At 35.0% G+C, this 24,425-nt stretch overlaps 1 protein-coding gene across 5 annotated transcripts in view; it reads left to right on the top strand.

Moving 5' to 3' along the window:
- OSBPL8 (oxysterol binding protein like 8) overlaps positions 1 to 24,425 on the top strand; it is a 208,715-nt gene that overhangs the window by 174,217 nt on the left and 10,073 nt on the right. For all 5 annotated transcript variants that reach the window (XM_019039086.4, XM_019039087.4, XM_063694172.1 and 2 more), the window contains 8 exons: positions 9 to 107; positions 1,937 to 2,033; positions 7,722 to 7,820; positions 10,944 to 11,041; positions 12,882 to 12,971; positions 14,731 to 14,867; positions 16,487 to 16,672; positions 17,010 to 17,097. In XM_019039086.4, coding sequence (XP_018894631.2) covers positions 9 to 107; positions 1,937 to 2,033; positions 7,722 to 7,820; positions 10,944 to 11,041; positions 12,882 to 12,971; positions 14,731 to 14,867; positions 16,487 to 16,672; positions 17,010 to 17,097 — 894 coding nt within the window. The remainder of the gene's footprint in view (positions 1 to 8; positions 108 to 1,936; positions 2,034 to 7,721; positions 7,821 to 10,943; positions 11,042 to 12,881; positions 12,972 to 14,730; positions 14,868 to 16,486; positions 16,673 to 17,009; positions 17,098 to 24,425) is intronic.

Below are 24,425 nucleotides of genomic sequence, written 5' to 3'. Positions count from 1 at the left end.
TTAACCAGGGACTGAAGAAACCTTATAATCCTATACTTGGCGAGACTTTCCGTTGTTTATGGATTCATCCCAGAACAAACAGCAAAACTTTTTATATTGCTGAACAGGTATTAGAAATGCATGTATGGAAACAAAACTGATCTGGAAGTTATTGGAATATTTTTATAGAAAATATTTACCCAGTAAACTCAATATTATTTAGCCTTTCTTATTTGTGAACATTTGGTAAACATTTAACCTTTTAGTATTAAATACTACTAAAGTACTACTAACTATCATATTCATAGGTACTATTATTACAGTCATGGAATCCTTTGACCAAAAATAAATCTTTATTTTTCCTTTGCTATGCCCCCTGCCCTTTTTTTAATTTTTTTTTTTTTTTTGGCTGAGCTCATATTTCCTAAACAACTTTTGATCATGCTCAAAATTATTCAGTGGTGTGGCATTCATTTGTCTGGCATTCAAAGTCCTCTATATCTTTTCCAAATTTATCTCAAATTAATACCTTTCTAGTTCTCCACAGTAGTCAAACCTGTGCAGTTCATGACTAGGTAACCTGATCTAGCACTTTCTTTCCTCATTTTTAAATTTAATTCTCGCACTCCAGTATTTCTTCTTAGCTATTCTTTATCTAAACAAACCCTGACCCGCTTATCCTTCATGATGCACATGACTGCAGCTCCCAGTGATTTTCCCCTTCTCAAACTTCTGTATTGTTTTTTGTGATTATCCGTTAAGCTCCTATTTTAACATTTGTATCGTTTACCTTTTTACAGAATATTTATTTTCCTAATTGAATTGTTAGCTTCTTTAATTCCCTCTTCTCCCCTATGATACCTCTCTTTTTGTTGTATACAGACAGAAAATATTTTAATTTTTAAACTTTCATTAATTTGAACTCATATACATCCGTAATCATGATTTTCAGTCTTCTGTCTGCATAAACTTGAGGAATACGACATTCTCTTTCAATAACAGTGGCTCCTTATTATGGTAATTCTCACTTTGAGTGTAAGGAGAATGAAAAGACCATGTGTTCTTTGAAAAACCTTCTTCTCCTAGAGGTTTTGATAACCCCCTCAAGTCAAAACCACTTATCTATATTAATTTTTTAAAACTCAATGATTGAATTCTTCATGAAATTAAGAAGCTTGAAATGCTGATTTTAGTTTGTCTCATGTAAGAGAACATTAGAAGTAAATATATTGTTGAAGGCATTAGATTGTTAAATAACATGTTTTTTGTTTTTGTTTCCTATAGTCATTTCAGTAATCCATATGAAGACTAATCACTGTATTAGTTATCCATTGCTGTCTAAAAAATTAGTGCCAAAACTGAATGGGTTAAAGCAGTATTTATTATCTCATATGATGAGGTACAGGAATCTGAGAGCTGCTTAGTTGGGTGGTTCCTGCTCAGGATTTCTAATGAGCTTGCAGTCAAACTGTCAGCCAGCTTTGCAGTCATCTACAGGCTTGACTGGGCTGGAAGATTCACGTCCAGGTTCATCACCTGGCTGTTGACAGAAGAACTCAGTTCCTCACCACATAGCCCTCTCTGTAGGGTTTTTCACAATCTCAAAGCTGGCTTTTCAGAACTAATGATTGAGAGATAGGCAGAGAGACAGCCCCCAGCATGGAAGGTGCTTTGTAACCTAATCTCAGAAATTACATAGTGTCACTTCCACACAAACCAACTTCAGTACAATATAAGAGGGGCCTATGTGACTACCAGGAGGGTGGGTCTCATTAGGAGACAGGAGGCTGGTTACTATAACCATCAATATTTAATTTTACTACTTATTAAATGTTTTTTCTTACTCATTATAAGACTTGAACTTTTGATAATGGCACAATAATATGCTTATCTTTTTATATTTTATATAAACATGTTTTTATATTTTATATATGCATGTTTTTCTTATGTTTAATAGGTGTCCCATCATCCACCAATATCTGCCTTTTATGTTAGTAATCGAAAAGATGGATTTTGCCTTAGTGGTAGTATCCTGGCTAAGTCTAAGTTTTATGGTGAGTTTTCCCGTCCCAACTTGCACCCTCTCCTGGGAGGTATTATTTTCTGGTGAGCTTTTATTTAGGCAGTGTCATGGGCTATTTTCAACAAGGAGTTTGTCATTTTAAGTATCATCTTTCCTTGAATAATGGCTTTTTTCTGCCCACTCATAAATAAAGGTGTGGCTTATGTATTCATCACATATATGTAAATATATCACAAACATTACTTATGAAAAGACAGAATGATTGCCCATTATAGCCCTTTAGTGCATAAAGTGTTTCTTTTGCCTTTAGGCCAGTTTTTTGTGTTTCATCTCAGTGTATCTAAGGGATAGTCTTTCTATTTTAGTCTTTGAACAGAGAGGAAGAATCCAAGTATGGTTACGATACCTGGCGCAGGGTCAGTCAGTAAATATATTTAACTTTGGACTAAATAACATACTAAAAAAACTGTTTGCAAGTACAAGGGAAAATAGAGAAATGGTTATAGTAGGAAACATTAATATAAAAGCTTTGATAGTTCAAACAAATCATTGCCAAAGCTATATGCCAGTAAAACATATATAACCTTAAAATGCTTTTATATAGTTTTAAAAAATATTTAAATGAAGAAGAACAATTAAATTTCAACCAAAGAATTTTAAACCTGAGTGAAAAAAATCATTATGATAAAAAAGGAAAAATAAAGTATGTAAACAGAAATCCAAGGTCTGGTTACCTGAGCGTGTGGTGAGCCATAGTTCAGTCTGCAACAGGGATATCTAAGAGTAGTTTTTGATCAGGAACCTGGTGTGTATTGTTATATTTCTTCAAGGTGTCTTTTATTTCCCTTGATGTTCGTTTTGGTTTGGTTTTGGGTTTTTTTTTTTTTTTAACCTTGTTTTGTTTAAGATGGTGATTGCTTGTTTTTTTCCCCTTAAGTTTATCTATATTTCATATTTGATATATTTCTTACCTACTTCACCTTTCATCCCTCCATTCTTCTACCCTGACTATAGTATAAATGGCTTTTCTGAGTGTGTGTTCTACCCTTATAGAAATTTTTATTGAGTACGAGGTGCATAGCTCACTTTCTGGGATTACTTCATCAGTGGTCCTTTCTTCTGTGTTATAGTACAATTTATATACATCAGAGCTATCTGTTCCTTTATAATTTGAAAGAATCTATTAAATCCAGAATGAATTTAAGATCGTCAGAATTGGTAAACATATGGGTAAATTCAAAAGACATTTTTTCTTATTTTTTCCTTTTAATACATGTAACCGTTCAAAACAGAAATGTCAGCATTATCTTGTGACTTTTATAACGTGCAGATTTAACGCATGTAACTACAGTACACAACCCTGGAAGAGAATGGACCTAGAGATAGCAAAATTTTCTATTCTATATAAAGTGGTCAAAGATTAACTGTGAGTGCAATGGCACAATCTCGGCTCACTGCAACCTCTGCCTCCCGGGTTCAAGCTATTCTCCTGCCTCAGCCTCCCAAGTACCTGGGATTACAGGCACCCACCACCACACCCAGCTGATTTTTGTATTTTTAGTAGAGATGGGGTTTCACCATGTTGGTCAGGCTGGTCTCGAACTCCTGACCTCAAGTGATCCACCCGCCTCAGCCTCCCAAAGTGCTGGGATTACAGGCGTGAGCCACTGCACCCAGCCGACTGTGACATTTTGAAGATTAATATTGTAATCCCTAAAGCAGTGGTTCTCCTCAGGAGACATTTGGCAATGTCTGAAGACATTTTGGGTTCTCACAGTTGGGAGATCCAGTAGGTAGATGCCAGGAATGCTGCTAAACATCCTGCAATGCACAGAACAACCCCCTACAACAAATAATTATCCAGTCCCCTAAATGTCAGTAGTGCTACCATTGAGAAGCCCTACACTAGAGCAAACACACACACACACAAAGAAAAATCGCCACCAAAAAGTATAGGTAAAAAGTCAGTAAGAAAATTAAAATGAAATTCTTTAAAAAATTTAAACAATAATTTAAATAATGTATAAAAGAAACAGGAAAGCCCAATCAAGGAACAAAAATCAGAGGGGACAGATAGAAAACACATAGCAAAATGATAGACCAAAACCCAATAATATGATTATATCAGTCTTAATGACCCAAATAATCTCATTTAAAGACAGTGATTATCAGATTAGCTAAAACAGCAAGGACCAACATACCTTAAATGTAGACACACAAATAGGCTGAAAGTAAGTGGAAAGTAGGCCGCACATGGTGGCTCAGGCATGTAATCCCAGCACTTTGGGAGACCAAGGTGGGTGGATCACCTGAGGTCAAGAGTTCGATACTAGCCAGGCCAAAATGGTGAAACCCTGTCTCTACTAAAAATACAAAAATTAGCTGGGCATGGTGGTGTACACCTGTAATCCCAGCTACTTGGAGTGCTAAGGCAGGAGAATCACTTGAACCCGGGAGGCAGAGGTTGCAATGAGCTGAGATCATGCCACTGCACTCCAGCCTGGGCAACAAGAGCAAGACTGTGTCTCAAGAAAGGAAAAAAAAAGAAAGTAAATGGAAAGTAAAAGTTAAAAGCTAAACTATGCAAGTATTAAGTACAAGTAGGGTTGAGTGAGTATATTAATAAAATAGATTTCAAAACAAAAAGTGTTAATAGAGATAAAGAACATTTCATAATGAAATAAAAAGGTACAGTACGTCAGGATAACATAATAATCATAAATGCCTGTGTATCTAATCACAGAACTTCAATGAAGCAAAAATAGAATTAAAAGAGGCAGAAATTTGAAATGGACGAATTTCTTAAGAGACACAAATTACCACAGCTGACCCAAGAAGTGGTGTAAAATTGTAATAGCTTTATATCAGATAAATTGATTTAGTAATGTAAAATATTTCTTCAAGGATATACTCCAGGCCCAGATGTCTTGAGTTCTTCTAAAGATTTAAGGCAGAAATAACAGTTCTACACAATTTTTGGCAGAAAATAGAAGAGAAAAAACACTCCTCAGATCATTTTATGAGGCCAGGATTATTCTGATCCCCAAACCAGAGATTACAAGAAAATAAACTACAGATCTAATATCCTTTATGAATATACATGTAAAAATTCTTAAGTAGTAACAAATCAACAGATAGGGAGAATAATATATGGACATATAAATAAAGGTATCATGATCAGTATATTAAAAGAATAATATATCATGATGAAATGGATTTTATCTCAGGAATACAAGGTTGGTTTACCATCTGATAAACAATGTAATTTACCATATTAATAGAATAACAGAGAAGAAAAGTGTGATTTCGATAGATATGGAAAAATGATTTGACAGAATTCAACACCTATTTATTTCTTAGTCCTCAAGGAACTAGGACTAGATTAAAGGCATCTATGAAAAATATATAGCCAACTTCATACTTTTAAGGTGAAAATTGAATAATTCCTACCTAAGATCAAAAACAAGGCAAGGATGTTTACTCTCATTACTTCTATACAAAATTGTATTAGAGGTCCTAGCCAATGCAGTAGGCAAATTAAAGGGAAAAATAGCATACAGATTGAAAGGAAGAAGATAAGCTATTTATATACCAGATTACATAGAAAATCTTCAAGAATATACAAAAAAAGCTCATACAACTAATAAGTGAATTTAGTAAGGTCTCAAGATGCATGGTCAAAAAAGAAAAATCAGTTGTATTTCTATATACTAGAAATGAATACTTGCAGAGGGATTTTTTTTTTTTTTTTTTTTTGGGACAGTGTCTCACTATGTTGCTGGTCTCAAACTCCTGAGCTCAAGGGATCCTCTCGCCTCAGCCTCCTGAGTAGCTGGGATTACAGGCACACATCACCATGCCTGGCTCAGAATGAAATTTAAAAACAACTCCAATTATAATAGCATCCAAATAATGTATTTAAAAATAAATTTAATAAAAGATGTGTAAGTCGTGTATACTGAAGACTAAAACATTGCTGAGGAAAATTAAAGAAGATCCAAATAAATGGATAGATAGACTATGTTTATATATTGAGATATTTAATAGTGTTAAGATAATAGAGCTCCCTTAATTGAGCCATAGACTCAGTGCAATCCTAATCATAATCTAAGCAGGCTTTTTTGAAGATATTGGAAAGTTGGCTCTCAAATTACATTCAAAAGTCAAGGACCCAAAACAGCCAAACAATTTTGAAAAAGAACAAGAAAGGTCTTTCACTGCCTGATTTTAGAATAAACCTAAGGTAATCATTACAGTGTGGAATTGACGTAATGGTAGATATATAAATTAATGGGATGCAATAGAGTTCAGATGTAGACCTGTACACATGGTCAAATGTTTTTTGACATGGGAGAAATGATTGTCCATAGTTAAACATACATTTACCATGAACTCAGAAATTCCACTCCTAGGTATTTGCCCATGAAAAATGAAAATAGATGTCTACATAAAGACTTGTACGTAAATGTTCTTAAGTATACACAACATTATTCCTAACAATCCAGGACTAAACACAACTTAAGGACCATCAACTAGTAAGGAAATAATCACAACTACAGACTGCTAACTAGCAATAAAAAGGAATAGAATTCTTATACAACAATGTGGATGAACCTGAAAGACATTGTGCTGATTGAAGGAAGTAAAACACAGCAAGCTACATATTCTATAATGCCATCTGTACAGAATTCTAGAATAGGTAAAGCCAGTGATTTAAAATACACCATTGGTGTCCTGGGGCTAAGGGGAAGGATTGACTGCTCAGGGGCAAGGAGGAACTTTTTGGGGATAATGGGAAGTTCTATATCTTGATTGTGGTGGTGGTTATATGACTCTGCAATTTCCAAAACTCAAATTTCACACTTAAAATGGGTTAGTTACTGTATGTAAATTTATACTTCAGTAAAGCTGAGAATAGAAGGAGAGAAAATGCATACAGGAGAAAACTTAGAAGAAATTACCATAGTATTTTATCGTTGACTGCATTTTGGTGCTTTATATATATTTTTTATTTTTCTAAATTGTCTATAGGATTAATTATAAGCATTTAAAGCTTGAGATTTGTAAGTAATGTGACTTACAGCTAAAAAATAATGGTTTTATTCAAAAAAGAAAATTAGGCTATACAGTGAAACAGTGTTTTATTAAGATTAAGTATTCTACATGTTTTCTCATTTTCTTGTAACTCTCATGAAACAGGCCGGGTGCAGTGGCTCATGCCTGTAATCCCAGCACTTTGGGAGGCCGAGGTGGGCAGATCACCCAAGGTCAGGAGTTAAAATCAGCTTGGCCAACATGGGGAAACCCTGTCTTTACTACAAATATAAAAATTAGCTGGGTATGGTGGTGCACGCCTGTAATCCCAGCCACTCAGGAGGCTGAGACAGGAGAATTGCTGAACCCTGGAGGTGGAGATTACAGTGAGTCGAGATCACTCCACTGCACTCCAGCCTGGGCAACAGAGTGACAGAGACTCCATCTCAAAAAAAAAAGAAGCACATAACTGTATCTTTTAAAAGTAGTCATTATGTAAAAATGAGAATATGGATGAAATATGTTTTGGATATAAGGTAATGAATACATGTTTGGGCACATTGAGATTGAGACATTTTTAAGACTTTCTACTGTAGATGTCTGGTAGGTGTTCTAAATATATTTTGTTTGTTTTGAATTGGTTGAATAAGTTTTGTGAAATTTAACGAACAACATTTTATTTCAGGAAACTCATTATCTGCAATATTAGAGGGAGAAGCACGATTAACTTTCTTGAATAGAGGTGAAGATTATGTAATGACAATGCCATACGCTCATTGTAAAGGTAAATATTTTCTATACTTGAATTAGATATTAAGCTTTCCTTTTAAGTAAATGTTTGTAGCTGTGATTTGTTACGCTTTGTGATTGATGGAGTCAGACTTACACTTTGTTTGAAAGCACCCTTGGTTTACAGATATTTAAGATTATTGCTATCATTTGCTGAATATTTCTGCGGTGAATTAATTCACCTGTAATGGACTTTTTGTGATGTGTACTTTAGTCAGAAGAGACTGATTTATCATAATGGAATTTCTTTGCACTTGCCTGATGTGCAAATTTTCAAATTTGACAAAACCGTCTATTATTTCAGAATCTGTAAAGATGATTTTCATCTTTTTGCACCACCATGCTTTTTTAAAATTTTAATTTACTATTTTTTAATGTACCAAGTTTTTTAAAGATTTTTCTCACCCTCATTTGGCAATTTCTTAATGTATTATGCTTTTTGCCCCATTATTTAAAATACAGATAAGGGTATTACATAATAATTGTCATCTATAACATTACAACATGCTAGGCACCCAACTGTTCAATGCATTTATTTATTCATTTCAGCAGCTCCTATAAAATAGAAATATTATTATTCCCTTTTTTAGAAGAGGAAAAATGAAGCACAGAGAGGTTAATATGCCTGAGATCATACAGCTAAAATGTGGCAAGTCAGGATCTGAACCCAGGTGGTTTACCTCTGCACTCTGAACTTTCAACTATTTTGCATCAGTTTAGTGTGGTCATGATGTGTATCCTCCCTTCCAACTGGTTTCTTAAAATCTTAAAAATAACTTTTTTGGTAATTATCCTCTATTTTGGGAACTGATTCATGAAACCATATAAATTATTCAATATGAAAAGTGGGCAAAGGATACGAACAGACACTTTTCAAAAGAAGACATTTATGTGACCAAAATGAAAAAAAGCTCATTATCACTGATCATTAGAGAAATGCAAATCAAACCACAATGAGATAGCATCTCATGCCAGTTAGAATGGTGATCATTAAAAAGTCAGGAAATAACAGATGCTGGAGAGGATGTGCAGAAATAGGAACGCTTTTACACTGTTGGAGTGTAAATTAGTTCAACTATTGTGGAAGACAGTGTGGCTATCCCTCAAGGATCTAGAACTAGAAATACCATTTGACCCAGCAATCACATTACTGGGTATATACCCAAAGGGTTATAAATTATTCTGCTATAAAGACACATGTACACATAATGTTTATTGCAGCACTATTCACAATAGCAAAGACTTGGGACCAACCCAAATGCCCATCGGTGATAAACTGGATAAAGAAAATGTGGCACATACACACCATGGAACACTATGCAGCCATAAAAAAGGATGAGTTTATGTCCTTTGCAGGGACATGGATGAAGCTGGAAACCATCATTCTCAGCAAACTAACACAGAAACAGAAAACCAAACACCACATGATCTCACTCATAAGTGGAAGGTGAACAATGAGAACACATGGGCACAGGGAGGGGAACATCATACACTGGGACCTATTGGGAGGTGGGGGGCAAGGGGAGGGATAGCATTAGGAGAAATACCTAAAGTAGATGATGGGTTGATAGGTGCAGCAAACCACCATGGCACGTGTATACCTATATAATAAAGCTGCACGTTCTGTACATGTATCCCAGAACTTAAAGTATGATTTTTTAAAAAAGGAATTATTTGATATGGCCTTATTTCACAGTTGAGAAATCTCGGAGGGCTGAATCTTATCGAAGGCCAACCCAGCATGTACAAAAGAGGCTAACTTATGGCCTCAGTCTAGATTATTCTTAGAGCTTCAAGTATAGTTCTTAAAGTAAGCATGGAGTGAAATATCTTTAATTATGAATTGATAAGAACACATATTTTTAAATTTTCTATCATTTAGAAAAAATAAAACTATATTCCATGTAGATATCCATGCGCTAGTTAGCTTACAATAGGGAAAATTTTTTATAGCAATGCATGGAAAAAGAAAAGAAGTTATAACCACTTGCGAATGAGCATATGAAATGATTTTTATAAGATGTTTCACCCTGTATGTTTTTCTAAGATGTGTTCCCCCAAGTCACTAGTCTCACAAATTGTTTTGTAAAATAAGAGTTCCATAGCCAAATAAGTATGAGAAACATTGCATAGTCTGTTCCCCTCTCAAAAGATAATATTGTAGATTGCATGTTAAAGGCTGCCTTAACATCTTAGACCAACAGCAGATACACACACAACCTGTTTAGCTTTGTTAAACCCAGAGTTTCCCCAGCTTTTAAACACAGAACTTATTTTGTAGTTTTTTGTTTGCTTTGCTTATGCATTTGATTCTTGTTATTTGCAGTAGTTATGTTACATAAAGTCACCACTGAGTTAGCAAATACTGAGCCATTGCTCCTGGGGGAGTATGAGATTGGATTCCTGTGAGCCTCTTGTCCTAACATTTTCATCAGCCAATTAATCAGTACATAACCTTGTTTTATGTATGCTTCTATTTAAAGAAACCTGATGTAATTATAACATTAATTACATATTATTGATTCATTAACATTGAACTAACAGCCAACAGAACTAAAGCCTAAACGTAGCTTTTAACACACATTTTCCCTGTAAGATACAGTATAGCTTTCTTGCACTTAGGAACACTAGACAGCACTGCAACACTACATGTGGGTCCATTTTAAACAGCAAAACCACCAGTGAAAAGCACAAAATGTGAAAACATGATACTAAATACACTGCAAAAGGGACACTTTTTTTTTTTTTTTTTAACAATGTGGGAGCTGCAACAAGAGTGTTTGTCTTGCTCAGCCTCAGCTCAGAATGTGTGCATTGGGTGACTCAAATTTTTCGCTACTCTGCACATGTCTCCAAATGACTACAGAAGTACTGTGGGTATTGATATTTTACTGAGTAGGTGAATTTACAGATAGGGAATCTGCACATAATGTGAATCAGCTGTTATCTATTTATATCCTACAGAACCAACTTTATGTCTATGTTATAGTTTTTCATTTGAGTGGGACAGAGTGATTTTGAATTATGTTTCTCCTAAAAGATTAGATTACTAAACTGTTTATTGTGAGCCATATACTATACTCTCTCTTCAATTTTTTGTCAAATCTTTTTCCTTTAGGAATTCTTTATGGTACAATGACACTGGAGCTTGGTGGAACAGTCAATATTACATGTCAAAAAACTGGATACAGTGCAATACTTGAATTTAAACTAAAGGTTAGTAGACAATACAGTAGGTATCACCTAGCTAAAGGAGAGCCATACAATAAATATTGAATAAAGGGCACCATGTATTTCCTAATTAAGGACTAAATGTAAGAACACAATTTATGTCATGTCAAGGATAAGTGCATCTAAGGAATAAGGGCAAGGCTGGGTGAGTATCTTCGGGTAGCCTAAGATAGCAGCCTTGGAAAATTCAAATTAACACAAAAGACATTTTTTGTTTTTCATCTTAATTAATAAAACTGTGGGTATTATATAGAAGATGAGATTTAAGAAGTGATTGGATAGAAATTTCTTAGTAAATTAAAGGATTGTTTTTACCAAATACCAGAAGATATGTGTCATCTTGCAGTCTAGCTGTGTAAACCAAGGCACAGTTGTATTAGTCACTATTTCTGTGTAATAAGTTACTCTAAAACTCACAGACTTAATAACTATGTGCTGTTCCTCATGAGTTCTGTGGGTCAAAAATTTGGACAGGGTATATTGGGGATAGCTTATCTCTGCTTCATAATGTCTGGGGTCTCAGAAAGACTTTGTAGGCCATGGGTGACTCAATAGTTAGGGACTGTAATCACCTGAAGGCTTATCACTTACATATCTGATACCTGGTCTAGGGTGACCGAAGGACTAGAACTGCTAATCTGAGCACCTGTATACATGGCCTTTCCATGTGACTTGGTTTCCTGACAGCATGACAGCCTCAAAGTAGACTTCTTACTTGGCAGTTGAGGGTTTCAAAGTGCAAGTGCCCCAGTGAGCAAGGCAGAAACTGCATTTCCTTTCCATGACCTAGCCTGAGAAGCCAAATTATATCACTTCCACCATCTTCTATTATTTGGAGAATTGTAAGACCACCCAAATTCAAGGAGAAGAAATATAGACCCCACTTCTCATTGGGAGAGTGGCAAGGTCTCCTTGAGGAAGAGTATGTGGGCTGAAGGGGAGAGGGTACGTATTGTCAAGGCCATCTTTGGAAATTTTTGTCTGCCTCAAAATGAAAGGGAAATTTGAGAACTTAATGTGAATTAATTGTTCTTGAACAATAGTATATTCAGATAAAAATATTTCTGTGAACTAGTAATATTTATTACTAAATTGCTGCTATGTTGATATCCAGCTGATAAGCAATTTTGCTCTGATAAAAAAGACCTCTTAAGTATTATTTGATACAATGTCTTTTATTTTATTTTTCTTTCACCTTGGCAAAATTTTGCTTGTATGGTGATGATAATGTTTGAAGATCATGATGAATGAGTTCTTAAGTATATATGATGCCTTTAAGTATGACATTGGAGCATCAAAATTTTGTCTCTAAGGAGAGATGTTAGTAAGGCATTATAGTAACTCAATATATTCCTTCTAATTTTATTTTTTGGAGGCTTTTCTTAGCTATATATTTTACTTTTGTTTGTTTGTTTTTTAAGGAAGGGGTGTTATTTATTTCAATGGATCGTTAATTCCCTTAGGTTTATTGAGTTGTTATTGCTTAAGATAACGTCACATTGATAGGGCACAGTCTTGACAGTTAGGGGAGGACACAGGATTTGAGCATACATGGAACATGAGTCAGTTATATCAGTGTGATCTTTCTTAATATGTTTATTTTGATTTAATATAGTCTGCTTGTTTTATCCTTTTTTTATAGCAGCAATTCAGATTTCTTATTAAACATTTCTAACTAAAATTTGAGTCAGTATTTTTTTACTGCTTGTGCATTCAAGAGTACTGTAACTATACAAGTAATTTTTGTTGGGTTTTTTGTTTTGGTTTTACATTATATGTAAATATAAGTGAAAAGTAAAATGTTTAACATTTTCTCGTTTAAAAGCCATTCCTAGGGAGTAGTGACTGTGTTAATCAAATATCAGGGAAACTTAAACTGGGAAAAGAAGTCCTAGCTACTTTGGAAGGTCATTGGGTAAGTATTTTGTATATGAGCTTTACAAAAAGAATTTTATTCTGTGGGAAAAAAAAAAAATCACATTTAAAATTTAAAACTTATTCCGTTGCTGAAAACATCACTATTTAACATAAGCTTCATCTTAATAGCAGATATTTTGGTGTTGATCTGTTATCAACAGTAGTTAATTTTGTGTAATATTTTATTTCCAAAACTTAAAATCAGTAGAAATAGCTAACACTTATATATGACTTACTGCATTATTTAAGAATGTTACTCATATTAACTGATTTAATATTTATAACATATAATGCTGTGAGGTGAGTATATAGGTGCCATGCCCATTTTATTATTGTTTATTATTGTCCCCATTTTACAGAAGAGGACACTGAGGCACAGAGAGTTCACATAATTTGCTCAAAGTAGGTGGTGGAACAAGAATTAAAGCCCAGGAACCCTGGCCCCAGGACTGTGCTTTTATGCACAGCACTCTACTCACATAGAAGCAAGAGGCATAGTTCCAATTAGAGTTATATTCCTTTCAGTGGAACGTGGAAAGGATATAGTGGTGTGTGAGAGCAATGGCTTTTATTTACTTCTCTGCTAACCTAAATTCATATTTATGTAATTTTGTTAAGAGACGCTTAAATGAATAAAAAGAATCATGGTACTGCATGAATATACCATACTATGAGCACTGAGTATATGCTCCTTTCTGCATGCAGTAAGCAGAAAATGTTGAGAAATATGAGAAAGTGAAGTTAGGGACTTCGTTAAGTGGCCACATACATTCTGAAAATTTTTTTTAATTGCCTTAAATCTGAGAGTCTTCTGGAAAAAAGATAAAGCAGCAGTCATTTTTAAAAAATGAAATTTCTGTCTGGGTGGGGTGGCTCACACCTATAATTCCAGCACTTCGGAAAGCTCAGGAGTTTGAGATCAGCCTGGGTGACATAACGAGACCTCTTCTCTACTAAAAATAAAAATAAAAAAATTAGATGGGCATGATGGCACATGCCTGTCCCAGCTACTCAGGAAGCTAAGGCAGGAAGATTGCTTGAGCCTGGGAGGTGGAAGCTGCAGTGGGCCATGATTGTGCTACTGCACTCCAGCCTGGGCGAGAGAGCAAGACCCTGTCTCAGACAGATAGATAAGATAGAGATGAGAGTGAGAGATGACAGAGAGAGAGAGAAGAAGAAGGATGGATAAACAGATAGATAAATCAGATAGGCAAAATAGATTAGATAGATAAAGTAGATAGCACCGCTGCACTCCAGCCTACACGAGAGAGCAAGACCGTCCATGTCTTAGATAGAAAGATTATTCGATAGAGATAGACCTCAAATTTTTAATGCTAGGAAAGGCTCTTTCAGAGGGATGTGTGTGTGTATGTTTGAGTATATTGAATCCATGGATAGTCAACAGCATCTCATTGTAGCTGCAACAAATACTAGGCTCTACTTGGACAGTTTGGAGATGGTTATTGAGGCTTTGCATGTAATGTTTGAAATTTATTAAGTAAAACTTATGAAATTTCACAAACTGGATATTCAACCAAATTCTTTTTAATTAACTAGTATTACGTAGTCAATCTTAATGTTTTTATAAAAATGATAAGAAACTTGGAGTTTTTGGAAAAGTGCTAGTTATATTTGTTTTAAAAATGCTTTTAACTGGAGGATTAACCAGAAGAAATTATCACCATCATATTACTATACTATATAATTGCCTTCTAAGTATAATTCTTTACATTAATTTTGAATTTTTTTAAATATAGGATAGTGAAGTTTTTATTACTGATAAAAAGACTGATAATTCAGAGGTTTTCTGGAATCCAACACCTGACATTAAGCAATGGAGATTAATAAGGCACACTGTAAAATTTGAAGAACAGGGAGATTTTGAATCAGAGAAGTAAGTATACTGTTTTACAGCTAACTTCATGAGGATCAGAGAGTAGTTTTTCAATTCCTTAATGATATGGTCATTTTGTCACCTTCTGTCATATCTTAATTCAGCAAAATAGTTTATCATTTGTGGAATGTGACAGTATTCTGTTTTTGTGTATATGAATGTCAAATATAATATAAATCGTCTTGCTTTTCTGTAGCTCAAAACTACTCATTTTTTTCTTTCTCAATTGTTCCAGCACCTTAAAAAAAAAGAAAGAAAGAACGTTTTTGTTTAAATAAGATTACGGGACTAATTAATGACTCTTAGTTTCTACCTGGCAACAGTTTTCTAACCTGATTTAAGCATGAGAACTATAGGTAAAGGGAGTGGTGCAGAATCTACTTCTGTTCCATTCTCTGAAACAAAAGTAAAGTTACTGGATGGACTGGCTTCTATAGGATTTATTAGTTGGGTAATAACTAAGGCTATCATTTCTGTTCTTAAGTCATGAACTTCTTGCTAGATGGCTTATATTTTTGAATCAGAAATATTGTATACACATTCCCCATTTTATTGTTATTATATCTTTGTGTTAAGAGAAAGAGACTTATGTATGAGATATTTTGCTAGGCACTTAGTACTTATTATGCAACTTTGTCCTCTCTACATGTTTGCACATACATATCATTCTCTGTCATGGGAATTCAAGTCTGTGTGTACCTTCCCTTCTACACTCAAAATTGAGGTTGTCAAAGATGGAAGAATGTATGTGTACCAGTTCTAAAAATTCTGTCTCAGCCATAACCATTTGATGTTCTTTTTCCAGAGATAAGCTTTGCCAAGGCATACATATGATAATTTGTGAGAGTATATAATTCAGCATATTTGAAGATGAGGAAATGAGACTTAGGATAAATAACTTTAAGTGCACCAGCTAAGAAGTGGCAGCTCTAGGACTTGACTCACATCTATCTGATCCCAAAGCCTTTTCTGGTTTTAACATGCTGCCTTTCTAGATGGGTAGGATATAGATATACTTTTATTTAACAGAAGAAAGAACTAGTAGGGGAAATCATTTTACCTCAGTAGTCTTTTCTGTTAAACCAGTGGTTCTCAACACTAGCAATACATTAAAATATTTTGGGGAAACATTTAAAAAATATATCAATACTTGAGCCTGACCCCAGAGATTCTGATTATAAAAATTCTCTGATAATTCATGGATCCAAACTTCGGAAGCACTGCATTACATTAATGGATCTTTATGAAGCCAGTGAATCTTAAACAGTGTAAGACGCATCTAGGAAGCTTGCTAAAAGCGTAGATTCCTGAGCTTTACCTTCATTACATTCCTATCATCTTGAGCCAGCAACACTTACTACCATGAGTTTAAGAGTCTATGTAGTAAGTTTCTCTTGCCAAGTAAAAAAAATTAGTCTCCACTTACGAACAGGTCTCTCTCTACTCAAGGGACTGGATTTATATCTTGACTCATTTCTAAGCCTATGAGCGTAAGTGTTGTCAAAGCCAGAAATTCATGTGAGCATTATTTTCTCTACAAGGGATTTGAAGCCTATTCTATATAGATTTTATTTTCTGTTGCATTTTTAATACTTTTAATATTTTTGCACATGTATTAGACTCTGGCAACGGGTAACTCGAGCCATAAATGCCAAAGACCAAACTGAAGCTACCCAAGAGAAGTATGTTTTGGAAGAAGCTCAAAGACAAGCTGCCAGGGATCGGAAAACAAAAAATGAAGAGTGGTCTTGCAAATTATTTGAACTTGATCCACTCACAGGAGAATGGCATTACAAGTTTGCAGAGTAAGTAACTTAAAATAGTTTATTTCAAACAATGTATTAGCATGGTTTGTTGCCTTTATTTCTAGAATATTTGTTGCTGGAGTAGTTTTTATTTAATTAAACCATGTATATCAGTGTGAGATTTTTAAACTTGGTTTTGCATTCATTATAAGCTTGACTCTATGATAGAAGTTAGCCTATAAAATAAGTTGAGGATCTGAAGATTAGGTATGGGGAAATCTCATTATTAGAACTATGTATATAATTATTAATAAAATTGGATCATAGAATAGAAAGTTTTAAAGTTCTTTGTTTAGTCATTGAGCAAATGGTTTTGTTTTTTTTTTCATTTATGTAGTACCCGACCATGGGACCCACTTAATGATATGATACAGTTTGAAAAAGATGGTGTTATTCAGACCAAAGTGAAACATCGTACTCCAATGGTATGTAATAAAAAACTAGGTACACTAGGTATATAAATCTGTTAAATCTTTAGTATCTATAGCAACCAACATTTAAAATTTGATTTCAAAATTTAAAATTTTGGGTGAGCAAAATATGCAGCTCTGAACTCTTCTTACCCCAAAGAAACATCAGAAAACAAGCAAAAACTGTCAACTCAATTTGCCAGAACTCTGGAAAACAGTCAGAGGTGTTCAGCAACCAAGTAAACACTGGTCAAGAAAGTGCAAAGAGAGGAAAGCTTTGTGGCATTTTACCTGCCCTTGCCCCAGGTCCATCCCAGTGCAGTAGCAGTCTTGAAGAGCCCCTGCGTTGCCAGTGTAAGTCCCTAGTTCCAGAAGGAGCAGAGTGGACCTCATACACAATTGTGTATGTCTGTCCTAACCTGTCAGGATACTACCTGAAGGACTTACACAGGCACTCATCTCTGAGAAAATCAATAAAGACAAATTATTCAAGGGAGCCAAACAAATTCTGGAGCTGAGAAGTATAACAAAAATGAAAATTCACTAGAGGTATTCAAAAGCAGATATGAGCAAGCATAAGACAGGATCAGGAAACTTAGAGATAAGACCCTAAAAATTATCCAGTCTGAGGAGGAGAAAGAAAAATGAATGAAGTGAGGTGAACAGAGCCTAAAGGACCCGTGGGACACCATCAAGTGGGTTATCATTGCATTATGGGAGTTCCACAAAGAGAAGACAGAGAAATGAATGAAGAATATTTAAGGAAAGAAGACCCCCCAATCCCCAAATTTGGTGGAAGATATAAATCTACAAATTCAAGAAGCTCAACAAACTCCAAGTAGGATGATCTCAGAGAGACCCACACCACAACAAACTGTCAAAAGCCGAAGAGAGTCTTAAAATCAGCAGAGAGAAACAACTTATCACATACACTGGGGATCATCCATAGGATTAACAACCAATTTCTTATAGAAACCATGGGGGCCAGAAGGCAATGAGATGACATATTTAAAGTGGTAGAAGAAAAAACTTGTCAATCAAGAATTCTGTATCTGGCAAAACTGTCATTCGAAAATGGGGGAGAAATTAAGACATTCCCAGGTAAAAGCTGAGGGAGTTCATTACCACTAGACCTGCCTTACAAAAAAATGCTAAGGTAAATATGTAATAAAATGAAACTCAAAGCTGTATGAAGAAATAAAGATTTTTAGTAAATAGTTGGACAAATATAAAAGCTAGTGCTATTGTAATTTTAGTTTGTAAGTCCACTTTTTATTTCCTGCAAGACTTAAAAAAATGAATGAAAAATAATTTAATTACATATCTTTGTTATCAGACATACAATGTGTAAAGATATAGTTCATTACAACATAAAAGCAGAGAGGATGGAGCTGTATAGGAGGAAAGTTTTTATGTACTACTGAAGTTAAGTTGGTATCAACTCAAACTAGATTGTTGTAGAGGTAGGTGTAAATGTCATCCCCATAGTAACCACAAATAAAATATCTAAAAAAATACACACAAAAGAAAATGAGAAGGGAATTGAAACAGTTTACACAGGAAGCAAACACAAAAGCAGGCAGTAATGGAGTAAATAAGAAACAAAAAACGTATATGACATATAGAAAATAGCAAAATCAGAGGTAAGTTCTTATCAGTAGTTACTTTAAAATGTAAATAGATTAAACTCTCTGAGCAAAAGACAGATTGTAAAAATTGATTAAAATAAACATGACCCAACTATTTGCTGTGTACAAGAGATTCACTTTAGATCCATAGGCAGAAATAGAGTAAAATGAAAGGTTGGAAAAAAATATTATGTGCAAATAGTAACCAAAGGAAAAATGAAGTGGCCAGTAGTAACCAAAGGAAAACTGAGGTGGTTATACTAATGTCAGACTAAATAGACTTTAAGTCAAAAATTGTTACAAGAGACAAAAAGAACATGGCATATTGATAAAAGGGTCAATTCATATATATATATATATATATATATATATACACACACACACACACACCAATCAACAGAGCCCCAAAATATACAAAGCAAACTGACAGAATTGGAAGATAGAAACAGCTCTATAACAATAGATGAAGAATTCAGTAAACTACTTTTAATAATGGGTAGAACCTCTAGATAGAAGATCAATAAGGAGGAAAAGGATTAACTTGAACCACACTGTAAACCAACTTGACCTAGCAGACACATAGAACAGTCCACCCAACCATGGAAGAATACACATTCTTCTCAAGTGTACGTGGAACATTCTCCAGGATAGACCATATGTTACGCCATATGACGTGTCTCAGTAAATCCCAGCTACTCAGTTGGTTGAGGCATGAGAATCATGTGAACCTGGGAGACGGAGGTTGTAGTGAGCCAAGATCACACCATTGCACTCCAGCCTGGGCAACAGAGTGAGACTTTGTCTCAGAAACAAACAAAACAAAACAAAACAAAACAAAAAAAACTCAATGGGTCAAAGAAAAACACAAGGGAAATTAGATAATACTTAGACAAGTGAAAACAAATATGTAGTATAACAAAACTTACGAGATGCAGCAAAGGTAAGGAAAATATATATCTGTGAACATCTACATTAAGAGAGATCTCAAATCAATAACCTTACTTCATTCCGTGAGAAACTGGAAAAAGAAGAAAAAACTAAACCCAAAGCTAGCAGAAGAAGAAAATAATGAAGATTAGAGTACAGATAAACAAAATAGAGAGTAGGAAAAAAATAGAATTTGTGAAACCAAACCAAAAGTTGCTCTTTGATAAAAATCAACAAAATCGATAAACCATCAGCTAGGCTAAGGAAGCAAGAAAGAAGACACAAATGACTAAAATCAGAAATTAAAGTGGGGATGTTACTACCAATCATAAAGAAATAGAAAGGATTATGAGAGAATGCTATGAATAATTGTATGCCAACAAATCCCTAGAAACTCACAAATTACATAAACTGACTCAAAAAGAAATAGAAAATCTCAATAGAGCTGTAACAATAAAGAGATTGAATCAGTAACCAAAAACCTCCAAAGAAAAATTCAAGTTCAGGTGGCTGCACTGGTGAATTCTACAAAACTTTAAAGAACAAGCACAAATCCTTCTCAAACTCTAAAAAATAGAAGAGATGGGAACATTTCCTAACTTATTCTCTGAGGCTAACATTACCCTAATGCCAAAGCCAGATAAAGACATCACAAGAAAATAAAGTTACAAACAATAACCTTTATAAATAAGATTCATACATCCTTAACAAAATACTAGCAAACAAAATTCAGTAGCATATTAGAAAGATTATACACCATGACCAAGTGGAATTTATTCCAGAAATGCAAGGTTGGTTCCACGTAAGAAAATCAATGTAATATATCACATTAAGAGGGGGGAAAATCACATGGTCATTTCAATTGTCATAGAAAAGGCATTTGACAAAATCCATCACCCTTTCATAATCAAAAGAAAGACCTCATAAAACTAGGAAGAGAAGAGACTTCCTCAACATGATTAAGGGCATTTATGAAAAACCCACAAATAGTAGATTCAGTGGTGACAGGTTGAAAACCTTCCCCGTAACATCAGGAACAAGACAAACATTCCCACTTTCACCACTCCTACTTACCATTGTACTGGAAGTTCTAGCCAGAGCAAGAAAAAAAGAGAAGTCATCAAAATTGGAAACAAGGAAGTAAAACTATCTCTAATTAACAGGTGACATTATCCTATATATAGAAAATCCCAAAGAATCCATAGAAAGCTACTAGAGCTAATGAACTTAAGAAAAATTGCAGGGTATAAGATCAACACACAAAAATCAGTTGTGTTTCTAACAGTGAACACTCTTGAAATTAAGAAAGCAATTCAATAATAGCATCTAAAAGAACAAATTTAACCAAGAAGCTGAAAGACTTCTACAGTGAAAACTATAAAACATTGCTAAAGAAATTAAAGAACATCTAAATAAAGGGAAAGACACCTCATGTTCTCAGGTAGAAAAGGTTAATATTGTTAAGATTTTGGCCAGGCACAGTGGCTCATGCCTGTAACCTCAGCACTTTGGGAGGCCGAGGCAGAGGGACTGCTTGAGCCCAGGAGTTTGAGACCAGACTGGACAACATGGCAAAACTCTGTCTCTACAAAAAATAGAAAAATCAGCTGGGCATGGTGGCACACGCCTGTAGTCTCAGCTACTTGGGAAGCTGAGATGGGAGGATCACCTGAGCCCAGAGAGGTCAAATGTCGTGACAGCACTACTATACTCCAGCCTGGGAGACAGAGTGAGACCCTGTCTCAAAAAAATAAGGACATAACAGTACTACTAAAAGCAACCTACAGATTCGCCACAATCCATGTCAATATTCCAAGCCTTATTTTTTTTGCAAAAATGGGAAAGCAGATTTTCAAATTCACATGGAATTGCAAGGGGCCACAAATAGTCAAAACAATTTTGAAAAAGAAGTATAAAGAGGACTCTCACTTTTCGATTTCAAAACTTACTATAAAGCTACAGTAATCAAAGGAACATGGTACTTATGTAAGAACAGGCATATTGACCAATGGAGTAGAATTGAGTGTCTAAATGTCAAGCCAGACATCCATGGTCAATTAATTAATTAATTTATTTTAATTATACTTTAAGTTCTGGGATACAAGCACAGAATGTGCAGTTTTGTTACATAGGTAGACACGTGCCATGGTGGTTTGCTGCACCCATCAACCTGTCGTCTACATTAGGTATTTCTCCTAATGCTATCCCTCCCCTAGCCTCCCACCCACCGACAGGTCCCGGTATGTGATGTTCCCCTCCCTGTGTCCATGTGTTCTCATTGTTCAGCTCCCACTTATGAGTAAGAACATGCGATATTTGGTTTTCTGTTCCTGTGTTAGTTTGCTGAGAATGATGGTTTCCAGCTTCATCCATGTCCCTGCAAAGGACATTAACTCATCCTTTTTTATGGCTGCATAGTATTCCATGGTGTATATGTGCCAGATTTTCTTTATCCAGTCTATCACTGATGGGCATTTGGGTTGGTTCCAAGTCTTTGCTATTGTGAATAGTGCCAAAATAAACATACGTGTGCATGTGTCTTTATAGTAGAATGATTTATAATCCTTCGGTATATACCCAGTAATGGGATCACTGGGTCAAATGTTATTTCCAGTTCTAGATCCTTGAGGAATCACCACACTGTCTTCCACAATGGTTGAACTAATTTACACTCCCACCAACAGTGTAAAAGTGTTCCTATTTCTCCACATCCTCTCCAGCATCTGTTGTTTCCTGACTTCTTAATAATTGCCATTCTGACTGGCATGAGATGGTATCTCATTGTGGTTTTGATTTGCATTGCTCTAATGACCAGTGATTATTTTTTTTCATGTGTTTGTTGGCCACATAAATGTCTTCTTTTGAAAAGTGTCTGTTCATATCCTTTGCCCACTTTTCGATGGCGTTGTTTTTTTCTCGTAAGTTTGTTTAAATTCCTTGTAGATTCTGGATATTAGCCTTTGTCAGATGGATAGATGGCAAAAATTTTCTCCCATTCTGTAGGTTGCCTGTTCACTCTGATGACAGACTCTTTTGCTGTGCAGAAGCTCTTTAGTTTAATTAGATCCCATTTGTCAATTTTGGCTTTTGTTGCTGTTGCTTTTGGTGTTTTAGTCATGAAGTCTTTGCCCATGCCTGTGTCCTGAATGGCATTTCCTAGGTTTTCTTCTGCGTTTTTATGGTTTTAGGTCTTATGTTTAAGTCTTTAATCCATCTTGAGTTAATTTTTGTATAAGGTGTAAGGAAGGAAACCAGTTTCAGTTTTCTGCATATGGCTAGCCAGTTTTCCCAACCCTGTTTATTAAATAGGGAATCCTTTCCCCATTGTTAGTTTGTGTCAGGTTTGTCCAAGATCAGATGGTTGTAGATGTGTGGCGTTATATCTGAGGCCTCTGTTCTGTTCCATCGGTCTATATATCTGTTTTGGTTACTGTAGCCCTGTAGTATAGTTTGAAATCAGGTAGCATGATGCCTACAGCTTTGTTCGTTTTGCTTAAGATTGCCTTGGCTATATGGGCTCTTTTTTGGTTCCATGTGAAATTTAAAGTAGTTTTTTCTAATTCTGTGAAGAAAGTCAGTGGTAGCTTGAGGGGTATAGCACTGAATCTGTAAATTACTTATGGCCGTATGGCCATTTTCACAATATTGATTCTTCCTATCCATGAGCATGGAATGTTTTTCCATTTGTTTGTGTCCTCTCTTATTTCCCTGAGTAGTGGTTTGTAGTTATCCTTGAACAGGTCCTTCACATCCCTTGTAAGTTGTATTCCCAGGTATTTTATTCTCTTTGTAGCAATTGTAAATGGGAGTTCACTCATGATTTGGCTCTCTGTCTATTATTGGTGTATAAGAATGCTTGTGATTTTTGCACATTGATTTTTTTGTATCCTGAGACTTTGCTGAAGTTGCTTATCACCTTAAGCAGATTTGGGGCTGAGACGATGGGGTTTTCTAAATATACAATCATGTCATCTGCAAACAGAGACAATTTGACTTCCTCTTCTCCTATTTGAATACCCTTTATTTCTTTCTCTTGCCTGATTGCCCTGGCCAGAACTTCCAGTACTATGTTGAATAGGAGTGGTGAGAGAGGGCATCCTTGTCTTGTGCTGGTTTTCAAAGAGAATGCTTGCAGCTTTTACCCACTCAGTATGATATAGGCTGTGGGTTTGTCATAAATAGCTCTTATTATTTTGAGATACGTTCCATAGATAACTAGTTTATTGAGAGTTTTTAGCATGAAGGGTGTTGAATTTTATTAAAGGCCTTTTCGGCATCTGTTGAGATAATCATGTGGTTTTTGTCATTGGTTCTGTTTATGTGATGGATTACGTTTATTGATTTACATATGTTGAACCCGCCTTGCATCCCAAGGATGAAACCGACTTGATCTTGGTGGATCAGCTTTTTGATGTGCTGCTGGATTCGGTTTGACAGCATTTTATTGAGGATTTTTGCATCGATGTTCATCAGGAATATTGGCCTGAAATTTTTTTTGTTGTGTCTCTGCCTTGTTATTTTAAATAAGCTTCTCACTAGTGTTCATCAGTCTCCAATTTGAACCTACTCTAGAAATGTGGATTTCTATTTTAAATGTTACAAAATTTTAAGCCTCCAGCATTTGAAGTAGGAGTATGGGCCAAACCTGCCTGCTTATTACATATTATAGAAATTTTAATTTTGAATACCTGAATAAGATTTTTCAAAATTATTTCAAGAAATAAGTAATTGGGAATACTTCTTGTTACAATGCTGAACAAGAAAGAACGAGTTGTTGACCACTGGTTC

Source organism: Gorilla gorilla, chromosome 10 (genome assembly GCF_029281585.2).
Source record: "Gorilla gorilla gorilla isolate KB3781 chromosome 10, NHGRI_mGorGor1-v2.1_pri, whole genome shotgun sequence".
In the NCBI taxonomy this organism is placed as follows: domain Eukaryota; kingdom Metazoa; phylum Chordata; class Mammalia; order Primates; family Hominidae; genus Gorilla; species Gorilla gorilla.
This window is presented reverse-complemented; position numbering and strand designations above follow the sequence as displayed.